This window comes from Diabrotica virgifera, chromosome 7 (genome assembly GCF_917563875.1).
Source record: "Diabrotica virgifera virgifera chromosome 7, PGI_DIABVI_V3a".
NCBI lineage: Eukaryota > Metazoa > Arthropoda > Insecta > Coleoptera > Chrysomelidae > Diabrotica > Diabrotica virgifera.
In genome coordinates this window covers 77,768,012-77,789,769 of record NC_065449.1, presented here as the reverse complement: position 1 = coordinate 77,789,769, position 21,758 = coordinate 77,768,012, and the positions used below count along the sequence as shown (strand labels likewise).

General features: G+C 33.0%; 1 protein-coding gene across 3 annotated transcripts in view; it reads right to left on the bottom strand.

The window, feature by feature from the left end:
- Positions 1 to 9,474: 9,474 nt before the first annotated feature.
- LOC114346442 (glutamate receptor ionotropic, kainate 2-like) overlaps positions 9,475 to 21,758 on the bottom strand; it is a 793,663-nt gene continuing 781,379 nt past the window's right edge. For all 3 annotated transcript variants that reach the window (XM_050656454.1, XM_050656452.1, XM_050656455.1), the window contains one exon: positions 9,475 to 9,676. In XM_050656454.1, coding sequence (XP_050512411.1) covers positions 9,656 to 9,676 — 21 coding nt within the window. In that variant the 3' untranslated portion in view covers positions 9,475 to 9,655. The remainder of the gene's footprint in view (positions 9,677 to 21,758) is intronic.

Sequence of the window (21,758 nt, the reverse complement as noted above, 5' to 3'; positions counted from 1 at the left end):
GGAATATGGAATTAATAGCTGACGAGTATTAGGAATTAGTTTTGGTAAAGTAAGATATCAAGAGAGTTTATAAGGGATTAAGAATTGATAGAACACAAAGCAAACAAAAAACACGAAAAGCCATCCCGAAACACTCATAAGAAGGGATTCAAAGATGACAACAATACTAGATATATCTAAAATTAAAACGCATAGAAAATAAGTACAACGTCACAACAACATTCAAAACAACCAATGCACTCAGATATGTTCAAAAGCAAACCTAACAACACAAGGGAGATAAAAAATTGAACCTATAGAATAACTTGTGAGTGCAACAATTTTTATGTGGGAGAAACTGCAAGACCACTAATTAGCATCAAGTTCTGATAAACGAGCATAACATACATCAACAACAGGAACTTCGGCAAGTTATAGATATGCAGACATGCCTGGGACAATGAGCGCGCAGAGTACAATGGAAATGTGCACCAATAATAATAATAAAAGAAACAGACATGAAAAGGAAAAAAAATTAAATATGCAGCCCTCATCCTACTTAATAAAGAAAAATGTGTAGAAAACTTATCAACAGAATAAAGGCTTTGCTTGCCAATGCTAAAACAAGAAGTCAACAACAAGATTATACCAAAAATAGCGGATTAAGGAAGCTCGAGACATTTCGTCTACACTCATACACATACACAATACATATGCAACACACAATAAACGGAGATAATACACAAAAACACATACACAAACGTATAATGCACATACAAATAAATGCCTAAACACACAATATAATCAAAATAATTTTTTGTTCCGAGGCGAGGGCTAAAACTGGTAAAATGGCTATTGTGGATATCACCGGGACCAAGTGGGTAAACTTCAATTCGGAAAAGACATAACCTATTTAACAACTATCGTGGTTATACACTCTTTTTAGCAAAATTCTTAAAATAATCTTTTTTTGAGAACGATTTCCGAAATGGAAATCGAAACATCAAATAGTAGTTAAGAATTTAATTTTTAAGGAATGTATAAAAATCAAAAGTATTAGATAATGCAGATGATACATTCAGAAAAGGAAAAAGCGTAACAGTACGCTTTACTAAACTTAATATCGATGGGAAATTGTGGAAATATCTAAAAATACTTTAATAATTGTATTATCCCACATTACCTGTCCTACATAGTCGAGATTATGTTTTTCAATTGTTTTCTTCTGTTTCTTTATTTCTCTGAATAGTCTTCTTAAATAATTGTTCACTATATGTTATGGTACTTTCCGGGAATCCTAGGTATCCTTCTGTATCATCATTAGCTCTACAATCCATAGTATGTCTTGGACTGCTCCAAGATCAGCATTCCTTCCTATTGTTGGCCTTGATTTTTCAATTTTGTACTCTTAACACTTGTCTTTTCCATTGGTCCTTAATTCATGCTCTGGGCCTGCATCTCCTTCTCACGCCACATACTCTTTATGTGGTGTAACTGTTACCGTTAAAACCCGATTTCAGTTAAAACCCGAATTTACTAGGAAAAACTAGTTTTAACTACGCGCTTTAGACAATTCTAGTTCTAACTAGTCAAAACTACATTAGACTGCCAAATTCAGTCTAGAAATCTTGCAAAAATTTTCAATGTTATGTACCTGCTGAAGACATTTTTGACATAACTGAAGCAATTGCTATTGGTTATGAAGGTTTTAGTTCGTTTTGTGTTATGGAGGTTGGGATAGGTTAAAGACTAAAACCGCCAGAAAATATGCAAATATAACAATTGATATGTTCAATAATTTTATATTAATGTGTGAAACCTGCCAACGAAAGAGGAGTAGAGCGAAGAGGGATCTTATGTCGAAACGTACATTGCATTCAGAAATGAATAGTCGCTGTTAGGTAGATTTGATTGATATGCAATCACAAGAGGATCACGGCTATAAGTTTATTATGGTTTATCAGGACAATTTAACAAAATGTGTTTTGTTGAGACCATTACAACGCAAGAGGGCGGAAGAAGTTGCTTATCAATTTTATTAACGGATATATTTTTGACTTTTGGCGCACCATGCATTTGGCCGAGAGTTCGGTAATGCAATTTTAAATGAGGTAATGTCATACTGGCCTGAGAAAAAATTAGTTGATGGAAAACCAAGGCACAACCAGAGTCAACGTTCAGTCGAGCGAGCTAACCAAGATATCAAGAAAATGTTAGCAGCCTGGATGCAAGACAATAACGACATGCAAGACATTTACGATCTTGTCCAGAGTATTTAACGTTTTAGAGAAATTATTTGGAAACAACAGGGGTAGCAAATTATTTACCGAGTTTTCGTTGAATCTGGAAATTACTTAAGAGGAAACAGTAGCGATCAACAGGTAGCGAAAACGCGTTCCAAGATTACGGCTGTAATTTTGAATATTTTTTCGAGATATTTGGCACACGTATTCGTAATATAATAAAGAATGGCGGTGCAGAGTCCAATTTGAAAAATATATTAATATGTGGAAATTACTCTGTAATTAAAGACAATATTAAAAAAATGAGCCTGTACCGCCATTAAGAAGAACAAAAAAATACATTTTCTTCAAATAAACTTTTTTATCCGATGCCTCCATTTTGTGTCATTTTGGAACTATTAAAATTTTTTATTTCCTTAGTAGTTCCAAAATGACACAAAATCTAGGCATCGGATAAAAAAGTTTATTTGAAGAAACTGTATTTTTTTGTTCTTCTTAATGGCGGTACAGGCTCTTTTTTTTAATATTATAATTAATTACAGAGTAATTTCCACATATTAGTATATTTTTCAAATTGGGCTCTGTACTGCCATTCTTTATTTTATTACGAATACGTGTGCCAAATATCTCGAAAAAATATTGAAAATTATAGCCGCAATCTTGGAACGCGTTTTGGCTACCTGTTGATCGCTACTGTATCCTGAAATATGCTTAGTCTCAACTAGAATTAATTGAAAATATTTGATAGTACTAGTTTTCACTAGTTAAAACTGGAATTGTCTAAAGCCCAAAGTTAAAACTAGTTTTTCCTAGTAGGTAAATTCGGGTTTTAACTGAAATCGGGTTTTTTACTGTAACATAACCACCGTAGCCTGTTTATTAACATGAACCTAGGTACATCAGTTTTACTATAAAGGAGATGAAGCTCAAAATTATATTGACTGTATCATAATCCGTTTTCTTACACCTCCTTATAAATATATCTGAGGATTTTACGTTTAGAACAACTTTCTTCATCGCTTTTCGTCATTGTTTACGTTTCTGACGAATATTTGAGGATGAGTTTGATATGAATTCTGTATATAAATAATATTCTAGTTGTTTTTACGACTATACTTACTGTTAAAAGTTTCTTAGCGGGGCCTAAAGTCTCTCGAAGTTCCTCGACGAAATACTAGGGAAAGTTATCCGAAGTGCATTTCTACACACTCGTTCAACTACGAGGAACACATTCGCGCGGGAAGAAACTAACTTCGAGTCCTTTTCGGCAACGATCAATTTCTACACTTAATGCATTATTCTGGAAAAGGACTACAGGATAGGGTAAGAAGTGAGGAAATCAGACGCATATGTGGGGTAAACCATATAAATACCTGGGTAAAGAACAGAAAAGAAGAGTGGAATGAGCACATTCCATTCCAGTGGAATGGAAGCAGGATGTCTGAATCAAGGATAGTAAGAATAGCCAGGGACAAGTTACCGTTAGGCAGGAGAAGTATAGGACGCCCAAGGAAAAGATGGAATGACAACTTAAGGGCAGAATGAAAGGCAGCGTTGACGAAAAACAGGCAGTACTGCCTATATAAAAGAATAAGAAGAAGAATGCATCATTTTGATTGATTTGTCAGCCTAAGTACATTAACTCCCTTATCTTTCGAAAGTTTATCTTCCAAACATTAGATCTTCGGGTTGTATTTCTTGCATATAATTTGTCACTTCTATATAAAGGGTGATTCAGTGAAACGGTACGATTTGACAACGCTGCTGATGTTAAAATAGAGGAGCCGCGGGCTTGCGACGTAAACGTTGTGAATCTAGAGAGTGGGAAGTTTAGTTATCATGGTTATCATGGTCTGGTGAACAACGCGTATTTGCGCTGTGAAAGCTTATTACAAAAATATTCAACAATAGTGGTTCAACATCACAAAAAATTGGTGGCAGTGTCAGAACTGCTCGCATACCACAGAATATTGAAGCGATTCCAAATTCATTACACGCGAGTCCTCGAAGATCCTTGCGATGACTCTCATGTAAGGAATTTGGCAGCACTTCAATATTCTGCGGTATGCGAGCAGTTCTAACACTGCCACCTCTTTTCTGTGATATTAAACCACTACTTTCAAAGTTCCTAACCCAAGTTTTAATAGACATGTTGGACGGAACTGTGCGCGGGGCGGCAAATGGTAGTGTAAACGAAATGCTCGTTGCACACGCACAAAACTTTCACCATTTTTGTAAAACGCTTTCACAGCAAATACGCGTTGTTCACCCGACCACGTCTCCATGATAACTAAACTTCCCACTCTCTAGATTCACAACGTTTACATCGCAAGCCCGCGGCTCCTCTATTTTATCGTCAGCAGCGTTGTCAAATTGTATTTCGTTTTATTAGTATTAATCTGTAGCCCAATTCTTTTTGTTGCTGCTTTTAATGCAGTGATCTATTAGACTAGGTTCGCTATTCTTCTTGCTATGATTTCGATATAATCGAAACTCTTGTTACGCTAGTACTTATATTCTCTTGTTAATATTAATTCCTCTTGTTGTTATTTCAGATTTTCTAATAGCCCTAATATATCTTCTAGAGCAATGTTGAATAGAATACATGATAGACTATCTCCTTGTCGAAGTTCTATCTGTATCTGGAATACCTACTCTCGATACTTCGTTCTCCACTCTAAATTTATTTCGTAAGGTTCTGTATAACCACATATATTGTGGCTACGAAATAATTTTGACATTCTCTAAAAGTAAGTACATCTGACCTTTAAAGTTTGGTCCCATTTGGTACTTATGGTAGTACCTATAATGTTTTCAACGAAAACTTTTCGTTTATAAATTCGCAAAGTCTGTGTGTTATTGCGTTGCCGCTCCTGCAATACTTAGAGAATATTTATCGATGGTTTCTTAGGTAGTTTTGTCTTATGAATCCAAATCTGAAAACGGCATTTCGATATCTCTAACCGTCTTCGAGGTAATCGACTTTAAAATCTAAAATGTGACGTCACAATCATTTTATTTTCTGCCGACACACTAACCGTCAGCTGAAATCGTTGCTAGTAAGTAGGCTAGTTTTTTAATCTGAATTTGTCAAGCAAAGCATAGGTTATTAACATTTGCGTTTGACACTTCGTGAAGGTCAAACTAAATTTTAAATGAAGTATTAATAAAATATCAACGACATTTGATAGTGAATTTAGTTATTATATTATAAAATAAATAAGATGTTCAAAAATACAATTTGAGTATATTTTGAAAGCAATAATTTATTAAAAACTTTAAAAAGGTTTATACGAGTATACGGCCTCCCCTTGGGAGTACCTAATGATAAATGGACTGTTCCATTTGTTAATAAATGAAAATTGTTATTATAGTCGGTTCGCTAAACTCAGACACCACTGGCTGGTTATTTTAGTAGGTAATTTTTTAGTTTTTTGCCAATTTTGCCAAAATTGGCAAAATACTAATTATTTAGTAATTATTAGAGGAAAGTAACCAAATATGGAATAGTGCACTAATATGAATTCCTTGATTTCTCCGAAAATATAAGTTGGAACCGCACTACAAGACCATCTTCTATTTCAGTCGCTCTCTTTATTATCGTATTCACACCTCTGGGTCAGATGCGCGAACGATACGTGTCTGGCAGGCGCGTTTTGTTTTATCGTCTCGCAGAAAATTTCAAAGTAAAGGTAAATATATTCAACGAGTATTACTGGTTATTATGCATGAATACAGACTTGTTATGCTATTGCGTATATCAATAGTACCTTTATTTTGATATTTTATAACCTTCTGTAATTAAAACATTACGACTTGAAAAAATGTTGATACTAGTTTGAACTAATGTACAAATCCAAATATGGACAGTCATTGGTGCCTAATTATGGAATAGTGGATTAAGTGTAAGTGGGCTCATTATGATTGTGCTGATACAGAGTTTCATACCTGGATCTGTGATGTCTGCAAATCAATTAAGCTACTTCCTTCATTTTTCACAATTTTCTTATTTAAATTTATTTGATCTCAGATGTTTATGTCTATTTTTGTTATTGATATGTTGGTTTATGCCTATATTCCATACATGAGTACCTATTCCATATTTGGTTACTCATTTGGGATTTTGTTTTTTTGTTCGATTTTTTTTTTGTTCATTAATATATTTAATAGAAGGCTTTTAGTTACTACAAAAAAATGTATGACTGATGAAATTGTTTTCATTTCTATAAAGGTATTATTTTATATCCCCAAAACAAAATGGTATTCCATAATTGGCGACTTACCTCTAACTATTTAGTAATTATTTTTTTTGCCAAATTGGCAAAATTACTGACTAAAATCACTAGCCAGTTGTGTCTGAGTTTAGCGAACCGACTATATAAAATGTTGTTTGGAATAAAAAATTATGGTCTGATATGTGCATCCTTCTAATGGGAAAACATATTTGAAAATTTTTATCAAATTATGGATACCAACAATATTTTCATTTATAACTCTGTTATTTTGAATTTGACGAAGAAAAGTTATTCTTCATAAAAAGCTCCTCAGGGTCTAAGATTTATGATGCAACCATCATATATTAAATTTTAGTAATTTTATACGAGGTATATAAAAAATATGGATTTCGATCAAGAGTAAAGTACCTTTATAGTTCAAAATATTTAAATTAGAATGGTATAATTTCACATTAAAACATAATTTTTAATTCTAAACAACTTTTTATAATAGCAATTTTCCTTATTATGAATTAAAATACGCAAATAAACAAAGTTTTCGTTATGATAATGCTCGCATTTTCAGCTTGTTATATATTATCTATTATTATCTTGTTATCTATTCTTTTAGTGCTTTCGTTATTAAGGACTCTTTCAGACTAAATAAGACACTGGTGTCTGACATCGCTGTCCGCCACCGGTGTTCAATTGCAGCAAAAAATTGTTGCGACTACAGATGAGCCACTTTGAGTGTTTGGCTAATTTTAGTGGTTCAACAACGCTTTGCTACAATTGAACACCGGTGGCGGATACCGGTGTCAGACGCCAGTGCCTTAGTCTGAAAGGGTACTAATGTGTAATCTTTTTCTTTACTTTCTTTAATTTCGGAGAATATCAAAATACCTGATATAGTCCGTTCGTTGAGCTTGTGAATATTTTGGCAGACTCATTGTCAGAAACATACAACACAATAATTTCTATCTCACACTATTAATGCTCAAATAAACTTACTGTTGCCAACTTCTTTCATTGAAAAAACAGAGGAATAATCAGGATTAATAGGAGATTTATTTTTTTCGTTAAAAACATCCCACTTCCATTTTTGTAAAATTTATAATCTATAAACGAGTATAGAATTACAAAAATAAAATTTTGCTTTAATCGATGCTGTTTTATTTTGTTAATAATCTGTGCAACTAAGGGCCGGTTGTTCGAACGCTAATCAAGAAGTTGATTATAATTAAGTCCCCTTAACCACCATCAAATAACAACACCCCGCATTCGTACGTCAATCAGTTGATTGTAATCAATTATGTTAATTATCATTATAATAATTAACATAACAATTATTAACATAATTGATTAATAAATCTCATAATTGTAATCAATTATGTTTTCAGCAACCCAAACAAAGTTGACGTTGACAGTTGGTGACAGTAATTAAATATTTGATACAGTCGGAAAAATGAAAGAATACCCATGAACGAACATATAAAACACCCTGTATTTTCCTGTCACCGTGTCACAAAGAAAATTGTCCAGTGCAAGTACATGTAACAATAATTATTACATGTACTTGCGCTGGCCAATTTTTTGTGTTACACCTTGACAGAAAAATACAGCGTGTTTTATATGTTCGTTCATGGGTATTCTTTCATTTTTCCTACTGTAATGATCAGTTGATTCCATTTTTGATTAGCGTTCGAACAATGATCACTATCAAATATTTAATTACTGTCACCAACTGTCAATGTCAACTTTCATTGGGTTACTGAAAACATAATTGATTATAATTATGAGATTAGTTAATCAATTAACATAACAATTATTAACATAATTGATTAACTAATTTCATAATTGTAATCCATAATTATGTTTTCAGCAACCCAAACAAAGTTGACATTAACAGTTGGTGACAGTAATTAAATATTTGATAATGATCATTTTTGATGAGCGTTCGAACAACCGGCCCTTAGTGTAACCTTTTTTTGGTTTAAATACTGGCTATCAACACTTATTGTTGGTTGTATAGTAATTCCCAGCCACTGTCAGTCGGTCAAAATTCAATAAGGGCCGGTTGTTCGAACGCTAATCAACAATGATCATTATTAAATATTTAATTACTGTCACCAAAACTGTCAATGTCAACTTTGTTTGGGTTGCTGAAAACATAATTAATTACAATTATGAGATTTATTATTAATTATGTTAATAATTATTGTTATATTAATTGATTATAGTCTCAGAATTGTAATTAATTATGTTTTAACAATTGACATTGACAGTAATTAATTATTTGATAATGATCATTGTTGATTAGCGTTCGAACAACTGGCCCTAAACCTAGTAAAAAACAATTACTGAATTTACTAAAAAGTTTTAACTGGTATCAGCGAACCGAGTATATTATTAAATGTCTCCTTGTCTCTTCTGTACCTTCATGAAAACATCTACCTACGATTTATCTCTTATGCAAATTAATTGCAAATAATTATAAAATCCCTCTAGCATTCATTGATATTGACATCGCATTTTCTGTTCTGGCAATCCTTTGACTGTCGCCAGTCAAAATTTTCAATCTGTTTTAAATGTATTAATTTTTTTCGAATCCTCAAAAAACTAACAAAATATTTTTGAAAAATTTAAACGCAGATTGAAAGATCACGTTATTACCGAGGGCAGAAAGTCCCTTAGATTAAATAAAAAGTTTCTTTTGAATGAAATGTTTTCAATTAAAAATCACACTAAATTTTATCTTTTATTTTCACCCCTGTAACTTATTAAAATAAACATTATATATAAGTTTTCAGGGACTTTCGGCCCTTAGTAATAATGTAATAATTCATTCTTCGTCTAAATTTTTCAAAAATATTTATTAGTTTTCTCAGGATATGAAAAACATGAATACAATTAAAATACATTGAACATTTTGAAAGGCGACATTTTTCGCTCATGCCCTTAATGAAAAGTCCTTCACGAAAGTCCATATTAATGTTACACAAACAGCCACACAAAGTTGAAATAATTAAAAAATACACTTTTAAAAACTACTAAATATTTTATTTCAATATTTTTTATACCTAAAACATCTAGATTGTCACTATAAATGTGTAAATGTGCTTTTTTACAAAGTTATTTATAACACATCCTTAGTATCACTTCCATGATGGGTATCTGATTTAAACGGCTTTTAAATTCCTTGATAACTCTGTGTAGTAACTAACTATCAAATGGATCCCTCTAAAACAGAAAAACATACTTTATAAAATTTTCATTTCAAAGTTCAAAAGAATAATGGACAATGGTAACACCCCTTATTATCTTATTTATTTTTAGCACATAAGCAAAACGCCCGGACAGGTCGATTTTTAAAATAATCATAGTATACTATAGCATCAATGTTTCGAACTTTACGCAATTCATCTTCAGGTGACAGGCACAACTTTGATTTTTTAAATGGTAAAGTACGTGATGTGACACCTCATTTAAAAGCTTTTGCAATACTAATTAAAAAAATGTATAATACTTTAATCCTTTTTGAGAGCGTAGGCGCAAAATCTCGGTCGAATTATTTTTAAACGCATTAATATTTTTTCGAATCCTGGGCCAACTAATAAGTATTTTTGTAAAATTTAAACGCTTAATGAAGTATTAATTAATTATTTCCGAGGGCTGAAAGTCCCTTAGAATAAACAAAAAGTTTGTACAAAATTTTCTCTTTTTTTCACCCCTTTGACTTATTGAAATAATCATTATAGAAGTGGTCAGGGACTTTAGACCCCCGATAATACTGTAATATTTCATTCTGCTTATAAATTTTTCAAAAATAATTATTAGTTTTCTTAGAATTCGAAAAAATGAATATATTTAAAAAAAAATCGACAGAAATTTTGCGCCTATGCTCTCAAAAAGGATTAAAGTATTATACAGTTTTGTAATCAGCTTTTAAAAGGTTTTAAATAAGGTGCCACATGATGTACTTTCCCACTAAAAAAAATTAAAGTTGTACCTGTCACCTGAAGAGGGATGCGTAAAATTCGAAACATTTTCATTTTCCATTTCCTATAATCGTTTTTTCCGATTATAGCGCCATCTATCCATACTTCGAAAAAATGTCTCGAATAAAAGTAGCTTATTTTTACGTAAATAATCCAAATCTGCGATAAAAATTTGGGGCTCCTATTAAAGATTTCAAAGTAACACCCCACCCCACCTCCGTGGGGGTTCGTATCTGGTACCATTCGATAGATTTTTCAAAAATATTGAATAAGTGTATTTTGCAGTTTTTCGATCTGATGTTCATTTTGTGAAATATCGCGGGGTTCGTATTTAAAATTTTAAATTTACCCCCACCCCTCGCCGTGGGGGATCGTGTTTGGTATCATTCGATAGCTTTTTGAAAAATATCGAATACATATTGTTGAGTTTTTCGATCTGACGTTCATTTCGCGAAATATTCGCTTTTTTCTTGTGAAACTTTGTGACTCACCCATTTCCTTACGCCCCGCCCAAATCGTCAGATTTTTGAAATATAAACTGTTTTGCATGTACTTAACTTACCTTATCTTAATCTGACAATTTCGAGTTTTTCTAAGGACATATTTTTTTTGGGACCCCCCTTAACGAATCCCCCTGTGTTAAGAGCCAATATATGGTAGAGGTACATCTGCAGGGTACCAGGTTTCTCCCCATAAAATAATCTGACGCGCTCGAGTAACTGCATAAGTCCCCGCTTGGGTTCCCCTACCATTAAGTTTCAAGAGATGAACATACTGAATAGCAGAATAGCAGGTATAATAATCAAATGTATAATAGATTAATCTTTATTACTTTCTACCTGCGCCGGAAGGTTAACCACACCATTTAAATATAAATGACTTTGTAATAGGCTTAAGATTAAAGTTGCTGCAATCGCTTGATGTCTACTATACAATAAGTTGCGTATTGAATTGAGAATTTTTCTCCGAATAAACCGAACGAGCTGAGAGCGCTGTAAAGAGGTTGCTCTATTTAGATCAATCAAGTTAGTAAAAAAGGCCGTTTTTCGATATAATTGAAAAGACGAGGTTTGAACTGTTGAAATGTGTAGTATGAGATATTACAAAAAGACTACCATCTTGGGATTCATCAATTTTTTAGTGGAACAATTTTTAAATAAACAATCAAAACGTCAAACTTAGTTTTGTGCTCATAACTTAAAAACTTCTTTATTTAGAGATTTGACGTCCACAGGTAACTTTTTCAGAAAAAAAGATACATCGAATGAGATACGCTAAATGAAAATCGGTTAATAAACAAAAAAGTTATTGCAAAACGGACGACAAAATCGCTGTTTTTGAATATTGTTAATAACAATTTTATTGTTTATTAAAATATGTTTGCGTATACCTAAACTTGAGGGCATTATGGTGTTTGAATGGTTTGCAAAAAATGGTTCAGATCTGTTAAATAGTTTTTGCAAAATTAAATTTGTTTTTAAAATTTTTTGAAAAACGAGCTAGATTCTGAGGCCGGTCCACTTAATATGGCCAAATCTATCTCAATAATCCGGATCTCATTTCCTTCGTTAAGATGTATACTAATAGCCTATGAAAAAAAAGTTAAAAAAATTACATATACGTGCACAAAATTATTTGTTAATTAATAGCAGTTTTTAAGCTTATAAACAATTACAATAATTTCGTAGAAATTAGATCAAATTAAATGGCAATAAAAAATACGGAAAGATGGTTAAAATACACAACTTCTAAAAAAAAATTAGGTCCTACAACCCTTGGGGTCTGAGATGGCCCCCTTTTTGGAAAAAATCACTGTTACGTTAATTAACAACACTAAGAGATGAAATTAACTAATCTTTTATAAGAAAAGTCAAAGTTTTTAACAAAGTTTTTAGCAAGAAAAATGTTAAAAATTGTTTAAACAGGAGTGTTATAAACAAAGAGTATTTTGCGTTCCGACTAAAGTAAAAAATAATGGGCGTAGCCGAATGATATGAGAATAAAATATATGAGAATAAATTCGCGCACTACCATTCGCTAGACCGTTGCAGCTCATTTTTAACATTGACAGTGTTACGGTTGAAAGGTCTTTTTCTCAAAGTTCTTGTATAATTCATAATGAATATCAAATTTTGATAAGATGTATAACAAGTTGTATACCTATTAGGCCTTATTTAACATTTAAATAGTAACGGAAATAGTAAATACTATATTTTATTTTGATTGGGCTAAGTTCAAGGTTTCTGTCAGGTGCGAAATAGATAATTTATTTTGAGGCTGGTCTTCGTTGATAGCTTGAAGTAAAAGCATGGTTTTTTTTTAAGTAAACCGATCAGACTTCGATCAATCAAAATGTGCATATATTATCACTAATTATATTTTGGATTATTCTAAAGATTACATCAGTTTGTGGAACATCGTATGGACTTAGTTTTCCGATTCCTTGTTGGAGATTATAGAATCTAGTTTCTGTGAAAGCCTTCGTTAGCCATACATTTTTTGGTACGAAGAAAAAAACCACGTGTTTCCACCGCATAGATTTTCCAGAATTTTGTATACAGGCTGTGAATTATATGTATTTTAAATATTAGTTGGAGACCTTTGTCCGCTGAAGTCGGATATTTATTCCGATTTGATGTTTGCCGAAATGCAGTAATGAAGTTGTTGGATGCAACTTTTTCTATTGGTTGTTTGTAAGAATGTTGATGGTGTGAAGACGTTCAAGTTTTGGAACTAAAGGTTAGTGAAATTATTTACAACACTACTTTCGCGTAGAAAAGACTATTCTTTTGTTTGTTTTTTTATTTGAGAGACACTTCAACATCTCACTAGTCAATCTGTTCCTAAGATAGATAATATTTTATTACTTCATTAAAGTCATAATAAAATTATTATTCAACAGTTTTATTTTAAAATAATGTAAAGAGCTTCTAGGGAATTTAGGTACTTTAGTTGAAACCTCGTCGAGGTGACTTTTTAGCAAGTGTTTTTCTCTTTCATTTCAAACATTGTAACGATATACTTATTATATTGATGTTTATAATAAATAATATTTGTTTTGGTAATAAAGTTATATGTATTTACTATTTAATTTATAATTCTCACATATTTTTGCTGGCGCCCTGTAATTAGATATTCCTAAAATCTACTTTGAATAAATCATTTTAGGCCAGACTAAAATGATTCCTTCTTATGTTTTCTAACCCACCCCAGAGAAGTCTCAAATCTCTATGGTCTGACTTTTATTTGTTTGTTTTCTTTAAATTAACTATAGCTGTTACAGAGAAAGCGTCTTTCTTGGTAACAATATATTTTGTCGCCTTTCAACTTGGGGCCCGATTTTGTACTTTTTTGCCGGTCAGACATTTCTTTTGTTGTTCTTTTTATTTTTTGTGCTGTATGATTTTTAGTGCTAGCCTGTTTTGGTTTTCTTCGGTGTTTGCTAAATATTTATGTGTACACTAATTGATGTTAATTACTAGTTAATTGATTAATGTTAATTGACTGGTTTATTGAAGTAAATTAATGTTGTTTCTAATGGTTGATTCTTTTATACAGATTGTCCTTGCTAATTAGTATTATTGTTTTTGATCATTAAACTAACTTCATTTCTCATTTTGCTAATTTTTCTTATATAAGTATTATTATTTTCGATCATTGAACTAACTTAAAATTATTTTCTTATCTTGCTAATTTTTCTTATACAGATTGTCTCGTATATGATTATAAATTGATCATAGGTTTAGTCTCTGCTATTTTTTTTATATTGGATAATAAAACCTGATATAGTTTAGTAACATTTTTGTTTGAGAATACATAGGGAGTTCATTTTAGGAATTAAGGTTGTTTGTTGTTTTTATTTTTTTTGTTTTGGACAGTTTTGAACTATCTATTTGGTTAGGTATTGATTTTGCAAGTATATGTGAGAGTTAAATAGTTTTGAACAATGGAAATATATTAAATTTTTTTTGTCGAGTTTTTAATGAAGATGCTTTTACTTTTATGATGTAATGTTGGAATTTTAAGTAAGTATAGTAAAGAATAGGTGAATTGTAGATACTTCTTTTGAACCAACGGATTTTTGTTGATCTGTGTTATTTTCTGAGTGTTAATACTAGTATCTGAAATAAAGTTTATTGATAGTATGGCTCCATCCAGATTTAAAGTTGAACATTTGCTTCCTGAAGAATTAGACTATGAGTTAAAAGTTAGAGGACTTGAGATACCATCTACTGTTGAGTTAAAAATGTCGACTTTGGGGGGAGTAATACATCAAGAAGTTACTAATAGGAGTGTCTTAGATACAACTGTTATGATGGACTTTAAGCAAGAGGAAGCCGCTATTCAGTCCACTCGTCTAGATTTAAAAGCAAATATTGATGATTTTTCTGGAAATACTAGCTCCAATAGTTACGCAAAACTCTTATCTAGGATTTCACATGTAACAGGTCGTATTTTAAGGTTAATTTGTCAGAGTGAAGAAGAAGAAATTAAGAAATCTAAATGGTTAAATGAAGTTTTTAGTTTAGAAGGTGTTTTGGTTGAAAAAACTGATAGTGAGGTACCCTTGGCTCAGTCTTCTCCTATTCCTAGAGTTAGTCAGAATCTTACCAGTCAAAAATCTTTTCCTGTGCATAAGTTGGGACTGTCTTTTTCAGGGGATGAGAAGAGTGAATCTGTGATTGACTTCTTGGAACGCCTGGAATGTCTTTGTGCATCAAGGGATATAAGTGAGACACAACTTTTCTTGTCTGCTGGTGATTTATTTGTTGGCTCAGCTTTACAAGAATAATAAGTCTTTATTTCAGTCTTGGTCTTGGACTTTTCAGTCAAATACACGAGAGTACAAGACAGCAGAAACGAAAAATCAATCATAGATTACTTTTTGGTAAGCAGCAACAAATGGAAAAGAGTACAGGATACGAAAGTGAAAAGAGGCTCGGAGATTGGCAGTGACCACCATCTAGTAATAATGAGAATGAGAACAACAGAGGAAAAAGAAGAAAAGAGAAGAAAGGTAGTAAATGAAAAAATAAAAAGTTACAAATTAAAAGAGGAAATATATAAGAAGAAATTCCAAGAAAAATTAGATAATACTTTGAAAGGTAGGGCAAAAAATACAAATATAGAAAAAAAATGGGAATATCTAAAAACCAGCATAATCAAAGCAGCTGAGGAAACTTGCGGGAAAGCAAAAATAGCAAACACTAACATGAGGAGAACAGAATGGTGGACGGAAGAAATACGAGAGAAAATAAAGAACAAAAAAGACAAATGGAAAAGATACCTAAGCACAAAACACCCGGAAGATTACGAAGCATATAAAGAAAAAAGGAAAGAGGTTAAAATAGCGGTGAAAGCAGGAAAGGAAAGGTCATGGGAGATATTTGGACAAAAAATGACAAAAAATTATAGGGAAAACCAAAAACTCTTCTACGGCGCATTAAAACAACTCAGACAAAAGAAAGAGCACACGATGCCGAATATAAAAGACAAGAATGGAAACGTACTAACAGAAGAAAAACAAATAATGGAAAGATGGAGAGAACATTTCAAAGAGCTAACTCATGTAGACAAGGACAACATAGGGGAGATACAAGAAAGGAATGAAGAACAACAAGTGGAATCCATAACAAGAGAGGAATTAGAGAAAGCAATAGAAAGAGTAAAACTGGGCAAAGCACCAGGCAAGGATCATATCACCCCGGAAATGATAAAATTCATGGGGACAGAGGGAATGGATAGCATGAAAGAACTAATGAATGATATCATAAATAGAGCAGAATTACCAAAGGACTGGAAGAAAGACATTATATTACCAATACACAAAAAGGGAGACAAGAGAAACTGTAATAATTACCGAGGTATCACCATATCAAGTATCCCTGGGAAGGTATTAGCAAGAATACTAGAGACAAGAATAAAAACACAAATAGAAACAACTATGGAAGACACACAGTGTGGATTCAGGAAGGACAGAAGCACGCAAGACCTAATATTCACATTAAGACAAGTAAGTGAGAAGGTAATCAAGAAAAATAGAGAGATACATATGTGCTTCATTGACCTGGAAAAGGCGTTTGACAGAATCCGAAGAAAGGACGTTTGGAAGACACTAACAGAAAGGGGAGTCGACAGACACATAATAGAAGTAATAAAGGATATGTACAAAAATAATACAAATACAGTAAGAACCAATAACGAGGAATCCAGAGAATTTTCTACAAGTCAAGGCGTCAAACAGGGATGCGTGCTGAGTCCACTGCTATTCTCAGTGGTACTGGATGAAGCGATAAAGAAAGCCAAGAGAAGAATGAGAAAACTAACATTAGGATACTGGCAAATGAAACAGACTCAACTATCGGAGCTACTATTTGCAGACGACATGGTATTGATAGCAGAAAACAGAGAAGACTTACAGAACAATCTTGAAATCCTAGAAGAAGAACTATCAAACATAAATATGAAAATTAATACAGAGAAAACAAAAACAATGATAATTTCAAATACGAGGAAGACACACGCAATAGAATTAGACGGGAAACAACTAGAGCAAGTGGAATATTTTAAATACCTAGGAGTAATAATCGAATCAAATGGTAAACAAGACATGGAAATAAACGAGAGAATGGGACGAACAGGAAGCTTATTTAACACTATGAAAACAACATTTTTTGGGAAAAAAGGGATACCGGAAAAAGTAAAAACGGCAGTCGTTAAATCAGTAGTTAGACCAACAATCATGTATAGCAGCGAGACATGGACATTGACGGGGAGACAAAAATCCAGAGTCAATGCTATGGAAATGAGGTTCCTGAGGAAAATAGCAAACAGAAAAAGGACAGACAAAATACGAAACGAAACAATTAGACAAAACCTAAAACTAGAACCAATCAATGAAAAAATAGTAGAAGGACAACTTAGATGGTTCGGGCACGTGTGTAGAATGTCGAACGAGAGGCTAACAAAACGAGTGTTCGAAACGAGAGTGCAGGGGAAAAACAAAAGAGGGAGACCAAGAGTTATGTGGGTAGATGAAATCAGGAAAGAAGTCGAGAAGAAGGGATTGACATTGGAAAGTGCAAGAAACCTAGCGCAAGATCGGAAAGCATGGAGACTACAATGCCAAACTCAACTCCACCAGCCTTACACCTAAAGGTAGAAAGGCTTAGGACTCAGTAAGTAAGTAAGTAAGTATTTCAGTCTTGGTCAGATTTAGTTCGAAATCTTAAGTCAAATTATCTGCCTTATGACTACCAGGATCACATTTTGGTTGAAATTAAGAACCGAAGACAAAAAGTAAATGAACCAGTCACCATTTTCATTAATGCTGTTCAAAATTTATGTCATAGATTAGAGACACCTTTAGAGGAAAATCAGATTGTTAGATTTATTCGTAAGAATTTGCTGCCAGAATATATCCAATCGTTGTCACTACTGGATATTAATACTGTTAGTGAGTTAACTGATAAATGTAGGCGTTTGGAAGAAGCTCAAGTTTGGATGAAAGCTTCATCGACTGTTCCTACCGATCCTATTCAAAGAGAAAATTCTCAGTTCTCTCGTTATACTGCTTCTACCTCTCGCAATCAAACTTTAAAGAACTTTATGAATGTTTCTGCTCTTAGTTCAGACATTGTTTGTTGGAATTGTAAGGGAAGTGGTCATATGGCTTCTGTTTGTTCGGCTCCTAGACGGATGTTTTGTTATGGATGTGGTCTTTCTGGTGTCATTCGTTCTCATTGTGTGAACTGTTCAAAAAACTTCAAAAAGGAGGAAATTGTGAGTTCCGGTAGTTCTCCTCAGGAAACAACAGGAATCGAAGTTACCACACCAAAACAAGGCAAAGGAAAGCAACGAAGGAACAATCAAAAATCCAAAGGAAATCCAGGCCCATCTCATCAATAGGATTTTCCAGAGTTAAGAATAAGTTAGGTTCATCTAGTCAGTGTCCTGTTATGAATAGTTTAAATAGTGTTAGTAATGATAGTTCAGATTATGTTAGGACAGAAAATTTAGTCGAAAGTATTAGTAGGTCTTCTTGTGAATGGAAAAATTGGTTGAAAATTGTGAAGAATTTTGTGAAGTATGGTATCCTTTCATACCAACCAAACATAGATTCTATTGGTTTCGGTGACGCGTTAGATAATAGAGTATATTTGCCTTTGTCAATGTTAGATGGTCATTTTAAAGGATTAGTTGATTCAGGTTCAAATATTTCAGTCATTGGTGGGAAGTTTATTAATTTAGTTCAGGATTCTAGTTTGACTTTTAGCCCTGTAAAAGATCTATCTGTTTCTACTGCTGATGGACAGATTCAAGAAGTCTTAGGTTGTGTAGACATTTTAGTAACTTTTTCCGGTAAAAGTAAAATTGTAAAATTTTTTATGATTTCCTCTGTCAAGCATGATTTAATTTTAGGAATGGACTTTTTAAATCAATTTAAGGTTAGTATAGATTTCTCAAGGAAGAATTGTGAAATGTCATCACTATCTTTATGTATTGTGAACACTATTCAAGATTTTGGTTGCTTGAAAAGAGTCAAAAGGAACAATTTGATCAAATTGTAAATTTGTTTAAAGAAATTGGTTCTGATGATCGATTAGGGAGAACTTCACTTTTGGAACACTATATTGATACTGGTGATTTCCCTCCTTTTAAGCAGAGACAATATCCTTTATCTCATGCTATGCAAGAACATCTATTGAAAGAACTCGATCATATGTTAAAGTTGGGAATTATTGAAGAGAGTAAATCATCATACGCTTCTCCTATTTGGCTTGTTAAAAAATCTGATGATACATACCGTATTTGTTTTGATGGTAGAAAACTAAATTCAGTCACTGTTAACAAAGATGCCTTCCCACTACCTCTGATTGACACTATTCTGTCTAAACTTCGTGATGCTCGTTATATTTCGTCTATTGACTTGAAAAATGCTTTTTTTTCAAATTCCATTGGAAGAAAGTTCAAAAGCTAAGACGGCTTTTGCTGTTCATGGTAAAGGACTGTACCAATTTCGTGTTATGCCCTTTGGTCTTGTGTCCGCACCCCAAACCATGTGTCGTTTGATGGACTTAGTACTAGGTCCCGCATTTGATGAATATGTTTTTTGGTATCTGGATGATATTGTGATCGTTACGCCCACTTTTGAGACTCATCTTGAAATCTTAAAGAAAGTTTTTGAAAGATTGAAAGAAGCGAACTTGAGAGTTAATCTATTAAAGTGTAAGTTTTGTCGTCCTTCTTTAAAATATTTAGGATATGTTGTAGATCAGTTTGGACTCAGAACTGATCCAAATAAGGTTTCTACGATATGTGATTTCCCTGTTCCCAGGACTACTACTCAAGTGAGACGTTTCTTAGGAATGACTAATTATTATCGTCGTTTTTTAGTTAATTATGCAACTTTAGCAACCCCTATTTCTAATCTGTTGCGTGATAGGAAAAAAGGTCAGAATATTGTTTGGAATGCAGACGCTCAAATGTCCTTCGAGCAAATTAAAGTAGCTTTAACTACTGCCCCTGTGCTAAGTAGTCCTGATTTTACTAGAACTTTCTATCTCATGTGTGATGCTAGTAATGTAGGAACGGGATGTGTATTGTTCCAGATTGAGGATGGTTTGGAACACCCTATTGCTTATATGAGTAAGAAGTTCAACAAAAATGAACAAAAATTTTCAACCACTGAGAAAGAATTATTAGCTATTTTGCATGGAGTAGAACACTTTAGGTACTATTTGGATGGTCGTTTTTTCTATGCTGTGACCGATCACTCAGCACTAGTTTGGCTTAAAAATTTGAAGACTCCTTCTTCTAGGTTAGCTCGTTGGATTATTCGTCTGTCCGCTTTTGATTTTGAAGTTGTTCATCGTAAAGCTTCTGGTACTGTTGTAGCTGATGCATTGTCTAGAGTTCATGATGTCAATCTATTGGATTTGTCACAATTGAAAATTGACAAATGGTACCGTCAGATGATCAGTAATGTTATAGAGGATCCAGATAAATACCCTACTTATAAGGTTGAAAATGGCCTTCTGTACAAACATCTTTTTAATCGCTTTGATCTTCTTTCTTCTCAGTCCAACTGGAAAATAGTTGTACCAAATGCCCATCGTTCTGAAGTCATTTCTCAATTTCATGATGATCCTACTGCAAGTCATCTTGGCGTATATAAAACTTTAGCTCGTGTATCAGAGTTGTGTTATTGGCCTAAGATGCGAAAAACTATTCACAATTATGTTCGTAAATGTCAAGTATGTGCTGCTTGTAACCCTTCAAATCTCCCTCAAGCTGGTTTGATGGGTTCGTATAGAAATATTAATCATCCATTTCAGATGGTGTCATGTGATCTGTTAGGTCCTTATCCTCGTTCTAAAAATGGTAACTCATTCGTGTTTGTTATTGTGGATTGGTTTACGAAATTTTCATTAGTTCAGCCTTTGTCTAAAGCTACTTCAAGAGCTGTATGTAGATTTTTAGAGAATCATGTTTTTCTTATTTTTGGAGCTCCACAAATTGTGTGTTGTGATAATGGTAAGCAATTTACCTCTACCATGTTTAATAATCTTATGTCTAAGTATTCTGTTCAGAAAATTTTTTATAATGCGAATTTCCATCCCCAAGTTAATCACACAGAACGTGTAAACAAGTCCATCGTTACTGCTATACGTTCGTATTGTCACGAAAATCATCGTACTTGGGATGAAAACATACATCAGATAGGTCAAGCTATTCGCCTATCCAAGCATGAAATAACCGGACAAACACTATCATTTTTGGTTTTTGCTCGTCAAGTTCCAATAAGTGGAGACTTTTATGGTAAAATTCATGAAAACGCTGATAATCTATGGTCAGTTGAAAGTAAGATTCATCGTTTGGAAGATACTCAAGTCATGCCAAAGATTTTTGAAGATGTCAGAAAACGTATCAAGAACTCGTATGTAAAGTCTAAAGCTCGTTATGATTTGCGAAAAAGGAATATTCAGTTTCATGTTGGAGATGCTGTTTGGAAGAAGAATTTCCAAAAGTCCGACAAAAGTAATTATACTGCAGCTAAATTGTTGCCAAAGTATGTTCCTTGTGTAATAACTCGGGTTATTAGTCCATTAGTATATGAGCTTAAATCGCGAGATGGAACACGTCTGGGTAGATGGCATATTTCTACTTTGCGCCCAGATACTACGGGTTTTGATGACTCTGATAGTTCTGTGCATGATGGTGATAACAATGATGATAAATATGATAAGTCTTCTGACTCCTCTGTTTAGTAATAGAGTTATTGTCTTGTAAATGGTACACATTTTTCCATTTAGGTTGAATTT